Source organism: Sardina pilchardus, chromosome 8, assembly GCF_963854185.1.
Source record: "Sardina pilchardus chromosome 8, fSarPil1.1, whole genome shotgun sequence".
NCBI classification, from domain to species: Eukaryota; Metazoa; Chordata; class Actinopteri; order Clupeiformes; family Clupeidae; genus Sardina; species Sardina pilchardus.
Genome location: NC_085001.1, coordinates 13,421,930 through 13,429,823, shown reverse-complemented (window position 1 = coordinate 13,429,823; position 7,894 = coordinate 13,421,930). Strand labels below are relative to the sequence as shown.

Below are 7,894 nucleotides of genomic sequence, written 5' to 3'. Positions count from 1 at the left end.
GTACTCATAAATAAGCATTGAAATTCATTGTGCTCAAGTATCCATTCATCTTCAAGAATAAATGAAAAGAAAAAAAAAAGATAAATAGATACTATAGGCACTAGGAATGACCATAGCCAAGGACTGGTGCATGAGTACACAGCAGCATGGGAAACGAATGTACTGTATCTACCAGCCACTGACAGAGACATATTCAAGCTCGCCAGCCGCAGCTACTCAATAATATATCATTATTTTTGCGTCTGAAATCTACCCGTTGCTTTCATATTTTACAAGTATCTGACTAGTATCTAGTGCTTGCGTATCACATACTTTCCTGGTACATAGGGATCAGCTGGATGGTATGGTCAAAGAATGGGTCGATCAGCTTTCATGCGGCTTGCAGTACTGTACTCCATATAAGATGAAAGCACTCGCTTTCTCTCTCTCTCTCTAATGTTGAATTCTGTTTCTAGATTGAAAACCAGCAGTGTCCTATTTACATTTATCTTTTACTATTTACTGCAAGCCTACATCCTGGGGTTTGAAAACAACTTTCTCTGTGTGCCATGCTGGCTTTAGTAGGCACACCCATTATAAACTATTTACAGCTACAGTATTGTCATGGTGATCTGGGACGTGCAACAAGGGCACTGCTCTCATTATGGACATTCTCTGTTTGATATTTTAATAATCAGGCTTGTAATAATAAACTTCAGTGAACTGAAATTCCCTTTATTGTTGACCAATTTTGAAACTCATTTCAACCATTTTGTCACTCAACACTCGTGATTATTTTTAAAATGCCAATTCAAGTTTTAAAAAAGTTAAAATATCAAATCAAGGCCCAATAGCACAACAACAACAACAACACGTTACATTTATATAACACTTTTCTAGACACTCAAAATGCTTCCCAGTGAGGGGGAGAACTTGACTAACCACCACCAATAGACTAAGACTTAGACTACTCAACTACTATCCTCATGGGTATTTCACAGAGAGGGAAACATTCTGAAAATGAAAAAGAGCTGAGAATACCTTTGCCATTTTTATTCTATGCATCTGCTTTCAGCTTCTGCATAGTTGTGCATATATTTCTTATCACTGAACCGAATTCAGCCAACTGCCTCACTTTATCTCCACAAAAAAAAAAAAAAAAACAGCTGCCATGGCTACACAAGGTATTAAGGTTGCCATGGTAACAGCAGCTAAATTAGACACATGCTTAATTTGCCATGTAATATCCAACAATGACATGGGGGCCAGTGCAACGATACTTCCCTGAGGCTTAATCAACAGCTTAGTAATTGCAACAGTCTGACCAATATCATCACTACAATCACAAAGAGCTGAGGAGAGCTCTAGAGAGGCTAGATAATTCAGGAGTCTTGAGGCGTCTGACAGAACCAGTTGGAGTTCCACTAACAGGGAAGCAGCACCGTGAACTGACAGCATAAGGCATCAAGCTGCCTTGCAGGCTTTTTAGTGAGAGACGCATGCAGAGCATATTGATGGCCCCTACCTGCAGCCTAGAATAGAACTGCCAATGGAATAACTAACTTGTTCAGACAACACTATGACACAGCTTACATTAGTCAAGAATGCTCGCTAGTCATTTTGGAGTTGGCTGATTCACTGCATGTTGACTGTTATACAGGGCACAGATAAGATAAGGAGAGATAAGTACACAGAACACTTGAAACACTCAACTCATGATTCAAATCACTGTGATTGGATGAAGCTGTGCGGCCATAGAGCCAATGTCGGCTGTCTTAGAGGCAGCTCTTTCATCTGCCCTTTGACAAAGAACAATAGCCATTGCCCTGATCCCAAATCAGATTTGCAAAACCCTAATTGATTTACATGTCCCCTCTGTTCACTGCTGGACTGACAGCACTGGACTGACAGGATTTGCATGCCGATGTAATGCAATTTGATGGCTGACTGCGGAGGCGGCCCGATCTCCACCTCCACTGGCGGCTACTCACCCGGTGAAGACCAGGCAGAGCAGGGTGCAGATGAGGATGAGCACCTGGTTGAACATGGCCGAGTGGGTCCGCTGGATGGCACGGTGAAGATCATTCTGGAGGGGGAGGACAAGGACCAAGCCATCTTTAATTACAGGGTCTCTCTTGAGTCCATGTGCCAGTGATCTATTCTCACTGCGTGTAAGACATGGCTAAGAATACAGGTATGGTACAGAGCAAACAGGGTATCGCGCCAAAGACTCACGGCCTGGTGGGTGTGCTACAGTAGTTCCAATTGTATTTCGTTTAATTAATTAATGTTTAATTACTTAATGTACATGTTTAATTAATTAATTAATTGAGTTGTCGATCTGTCCGAGGTTTCTTCCTATATGTATCTCCAATTCTAGGTTTTTTTTCCTCACCTCTGTTACTCATGGGCCCTCTCTGAATGTTTAACACTCTGTAAAAAGTTGTGGGTATCGCACCAACAACTCATGGCCTGGTGGGTGTGTTAGTTCCAATAGCGTCTCAGTCCTTCAGTCAAAAAGAGAACTCACACATTTTTTTGCACTGATGCTGGTCTGAATGGGGCCGAAAACGTTTGGCTCTAGGGTAGCACTTTACACTTCTCACTGATTGGATTAGACTTTGTATCGGCAACATTGGTGTGCAAGTTCTCTTTTTGACTGAAGGTCTAAGAATACAGGTAAGAACTGTATGGAGGTTTAGCTCTCATCTTCCTGATGTACAATGTGCTACATAAGCTATATGCTTTTGGAACAAAGGCTCGGTTTGAGTTGGACTGGAGTTGGACTTGAGTTGTACTATAATAGACCCACAGGGCTTGCTGATTATAATATGATAAATTGAGTGATATGTTTAGGAAATGAAATATCTGCCTGCTATTTGGTTTTTGGTCTTTTAACTGGATTTGTTATTCACCCACACACAGTCATCATGGGTCATCACTGTCATGCCTCGCTAGGCTCTGACATCTAATGATTTGCTATTAGCTGCAACTAAATCTCATTGGGTCCTGCAGCGCTTTCCTGCCAAGTCGTACGCGACCCCATCGCCCAAGAGGATGCCCTATCAGCAAAACAAACAGGAGGTTTTCCAACAACAATCTGCCGCGAGCCACTTTCATTCATATGATGTGATCCTGATTAAAAACAAAAGGTCACTGCCATAAAAGCACTTACGATCATGTTCTCCAAAGCGCATTTGGCCAGCCAGCAGTTGAGGAACACCGGGACAAATATATTTCTCAATGGCGGCCAGAAGATCTGTAGACCAATGGCAATATATTTTAATGTTATATGACACAATCACACAAAAACAGAATTATTTTGTCAGAGGAATGACAGACATATAAAGCATAACTGAGCTCCATTTTGTCCTTTGGGAGCCTTCCCAGAGGGCATCTAAAGAACCGGTTTGAGTTTTGATCCTTCAAAAACGAAATCATTAACCTGCTGAATCCATTATCCTAGTGTCCTTTCCACTACAACTGTCTCTGAAGTCATTCATCACAGCTGGATCTGACCACAATCTATCATGACCGACAGGGACGCATGCTAGGACACACGGCACACTACAGAGAGTTGGAGAGGACTTTAAGGACACAGTTCTCAGTGTAGGAGCTTTGGGCAAACAGTAAGTATGTAAGTAACAGTATGTTGGTAATGTGCACAATAAAGGAGATGATAAATATAGTACATAGCTATCTTGGTCAAACTCTAACAGTACAAAGACATATTTGTCTACAGCAAAATATAGCAACAACAAACAGCATCTGCAAGAATATACAGTAGCCTACGCCTGGTTCACTTATTCATCTTTCCTCTTCACAGTGATTTATCAAGCGGTTTTATCATGCGTAAAGCCGCTAATTACATGGGCTTCAGACGCATACATAAGATCATGGAGTATTACACTGGAATCATGAACTTTACTGATAGACGTCTGTAAACGAATCCTAATCAGTATACTGACAGGCTGGCTACACCTGGCATGTAACTGGCACATTCCATTTGAGGAGCATATGCTGCAGCATTTAGGAGCTGGCTACACCAGATGTCATAGTGGTGTGTATATTTAGAAAAAAAATAGACAATCTTCCAAAACTAAGTTGCACTCGCTGCAAATGGAGCGTTTCAACTGCGCGCACCCCGTGTAGCCCGACTGTATTGCAGCAAAAGCTCAAAAACTTACGGTAATTATAAACGGCACTGTGTTCATCATTTCCAACATGAAGGAGATCTGAAACATCTGCTCCCAGATGTTTCCCTTGAAAACACACAGATAAAGACCAAGCATCACCAATGAGTGATAGAAGTAAGAATGACCGAACCTTCAACATAGCTACCATAATGACTCTCTCAGTGTTATGCACAGAGCAGTACATGGGCAGTTTCAGTTATAACACATCAGTTACGTGACCATGGATTTTATATTTTTTTTAAAGGTTAACAAGTTGATGCTTGGCGCAGAACAATCATCATACGTTGACTTTTTTTTTTTAATAAACTCAATCCATCTGGGACTTTGTCTCATTAAATTTATAATTAAGGCATTAAGACATGGTGAAAGGAGATGGGTCTCACCTTGTAACTTAGATATGTGAGGAGCATTGCCTCTAGGAAACTAATTAAGGCCACTGTCACCTACACCAGGAGAGGGAGAAAGGGATAGATAGATAGATAGATAGAGACAGGGGGAGAGGGAGTGAGAGAGGGAGGGAGGGAGAGAAACGATTGAGCAGGAGGTTAAGGAATTATCCCCCTGGGGCTAATGACATCTACAGTCGCAATAAGAGTGGATTTGATGGCACTCAGTCAGACAAACATCAATTAGATTGTATGAGAAGGAGGGGTAACAATAACACACACACACACACACACACACACACACACACATTAGATTGTATGAGAAGGAGGGGTAACAATAACACACACACACACACACACACACACACACACACACACACACACACACACACACACACACACACACACACACACACACACACACACACACACACACACACAGGAATTTCCACCAGCACACCACTTGAAGGCCTGTACCATGTCCACCTGATTAAGAGAGGGCAGGAGAGTTGGACTAATTAAGGGCTTCAATAACGGGATCTCTGCTTTGTTGTTTCATTCTTTGCCAGGACATCCAACAGGGACAGTTTTAAGGCTCGTCATGACACATGAGTCTATTGGACTGACGCATTGGCTTGGGGGGAAACCAGCTTGACTAGTCAACAGTAACAGTAAAAGGGAATTAAAAGTAGACAGGTAATTGGTTTCCAGAACTCATTCAATCTCTAAGGCAGTGATGTATGGTGATAATAAAGTGTGAGTCCCCCTCCCCCCCATCCCCCAATGGAATAACCTTCTGGAGATTCCAGGCAGGAATTAAACACCTCAGCGTAATTATTGGGCTAACGTGAGATGCGCTTTGCCAATTTTCAGTCAGTGTTGTCAAGTTCATTACTGTGGCAGTTAATTCTTTGCAACAGTCCTCTTACCTGAATAGCCCAGACAGGTGTTCTTCTGTTTACCCAGATAATTAATGCCCTTCCCATGAGAAACAACAAAACAAAAACAAGACAACAGACAAAGACTGGCCTTAGTTTACAGGCATATTATGCAGAGTATTTCTATCAAGCAAAGAGAACAGGGGGTTCCACTTCTGGGACTTACCAGTTGATGTCTGAAGGATCGGCGGTTGTGTTGTACGTGTGTGTGCTGTTTGCGCTGCTCAGACAAAAATAATTCGTTAAAATGAGGGCAGATCAACACATTTTTATATTTAAAAAAAAAAAAGCTTTTTAATCTAACCGAGGGGTTGCCATGGTAACTTTACAGTGGCACAGTTCTGATGTGACTTGCTTTTTTAGTGATTATAATGAACCATAATCACTGAATCGCTCTCATGTCTATGTATAGCTATATCACACTCTATGGCTGTCAAAACAAAATGTACATAATTATTATAATTTTATTAGGATCCCCCCCCCCCCCCCCCCCAGAACATGAATACCATCTGTGTCCATCTGTACCTTGCACGAGTGACCTCGGTGGGGTCGTCCAGAGACACCCTCACTATGTACAGAAGGCATGTCAGCAGCTTCAAAGACAGGTTCAAAAGCCGAATTCTCAGGCCTGGAGCACGGAAGAGAGAAGACAAACGGTTTTCATCCATTCCTTTCAAAGGTCAACATGACTCAACAGCCAGGAGATCTGCCATGCAGGTCCAGGTGTGGTTGACCTTCACATTTCTAAAAGCCTGTGTTACAGAATTTCAGATACTTTTTTAAAAGTACTCAGACAGTGATAGAAAGTCAATTGATGCAGTTTGCCAATGGTTCTTTAAGGAACGCTAACTCTATTTTTAAAGAAGAGTTTAAAAATTCACGGGGGTGCTGTGATGCCGCTGTTTATATTCAAGTGCCCACAGGGTTCCAGATTGGAGTTTGACTGGGGTCATATCCTGACCCCACCCCATCTCTCTTTCTCTCTCCCACTCGCCTCCTGTCACTCGTCACTGTCCTGTCTCAATAAAGCCATAAGTCCAGAAATATCAATAAAAAATGTCACATTATTTGGCAGGCCAATAGTTCACAGGAGACGTCGCTTTTAGATCTTACACACGCAAGCACCAAGATCAAGAAAAATCCATCTCGAGGGGCTCGAGGGAACACAGGGATATTGAAGATTTAAAATGTAATTTGTAGCCAGACCATGAAGCACATCTTAGGTACTGTAATCATAAACCAGTGGAATGACTGACTGAGACTAACACCTGAGTGATCTGCTCAAAGCTATCTGTCCTGATTAAAAGCCTTCTTCCTGTGCTCACCTCCAGCTCAAGTTAAGCAATGCTATGATGATTTAGGCACGTAAACAGGACATGACTGTAGTCATGATGTAAGGTCACAAAAGCATGACTAATACCTTCTTCCCTATAGTGCGCCACCGTCCACCGACTGTGTAGCACTTCTGACAAGTACATAGCATACAATTCAATATAGGCAGAACCACATATCATACACTGTATGATATGTATACAGTAGAACTAGAAATACACTTGAAAATCAAGAGATGCTTCAAAAGCATCTTCTACAGTAAATACCATAACCATAACCATAATCATAACAAATGGTCCATCCACCCCATAGTGTTTTCTCCACCTACTGTATCTTGAGATACATTATTTCTGCTTCAATGGTGCAGAAAAGCCTGAAGGATGGTGTGCCATTTACGGAACATCAAAATGTTTATGTGGAGCACGCTCAGGCTCAGTAGTGATGTGATGATGGGGGGGCGTTCAAAGTTGTTTAAAACACACACTTACTATTTTCAGCTTAGATTTGATAAAAATAAAAACAGCCACATGTGCTATTATGAAGTGAAGTCTTTTGAGATTTCGTCTACACCCCACAAAAGAGGCCTCCATTGTTTCCTATGACAACCAGCCATTTTCTGCTTGGAATATATTCCACTTTAGATCTATTTTTAAAGATGGCAAGAGCAAAACCAGTCATTACTGTACCACATTATCTGTGTAGCAAATGGCAGAAGCTTTGACAAGCTATGCTCTGTGTAGGTCGAGGATGAACAACAGGCAATTTTCTGTGTGTCTGCGCTATTAGCATTAGCTTTCAAAGTAATGCATTCACCCAGGCCCAACACATCTGACTACGCTGGATATTGAGGATGACTGAAATGCATGCTCTTCAGGTGACTGTCAGCTATATGGTCGCTCATGCAAATAGGAAACCTTTGTGCATACGCCTCTCTCTGGCCCTAAATCATCACTGTAATCCGTACGTATCCGATCGACATCGTTAGCTGAGCAGCTGAGCCTCACACAAGCTTCTCTATGACACCTGCAACGGCATGACAAACTAGTGACCTGAGGAAATGTAA

General features: G+C 42.0%; 1 protein-coding gene across 1 annotated transcript in view; it reads right to left on the bottom strand.

Annotated features, from left to right (window-relative positions):
* kcnt1b (potassium sodium-activated channel subfamily T member 1b) overlaps window positions 1–7,894 on the bottom strand; it is a 37,457-nt gene that overhangs the window by 22,070 nt on the left and 7,493 nt on the right. The window contains exons 3-9 of the mRNA XM_062542793.1: window positions 6,025–6,127; window positions 5,666–5,719; window positions 5,491–5,539; window positions 4,559–4,618; window positions 4,167–4,241; window positions 3,155–3,238; window positions 1,971–2,065 (exon numbers count right to left, since the gene is read on the bottom strand). Of these exons, the coding sequence (XP_062398777.1) occupies window positions 1,971–2,065; window positions 3,155–3,238; window positions 4,167–4,241; window positions 4,559–4,618; window positions 5,491–5,539; window positions 5,666–5,719; window positions 6,025–6,127 (520 nt within the window). The remainder of the gene's footprint in view (window positions 1–1,970; window positions 2,066–3,154; window positions 3,239–4,166; window positions 4,242–4,558; window positions 4,619–5,490; window positions 5,540–5,665; window positions 5,720–6,024; window positions 6,128–7,894) is intronic.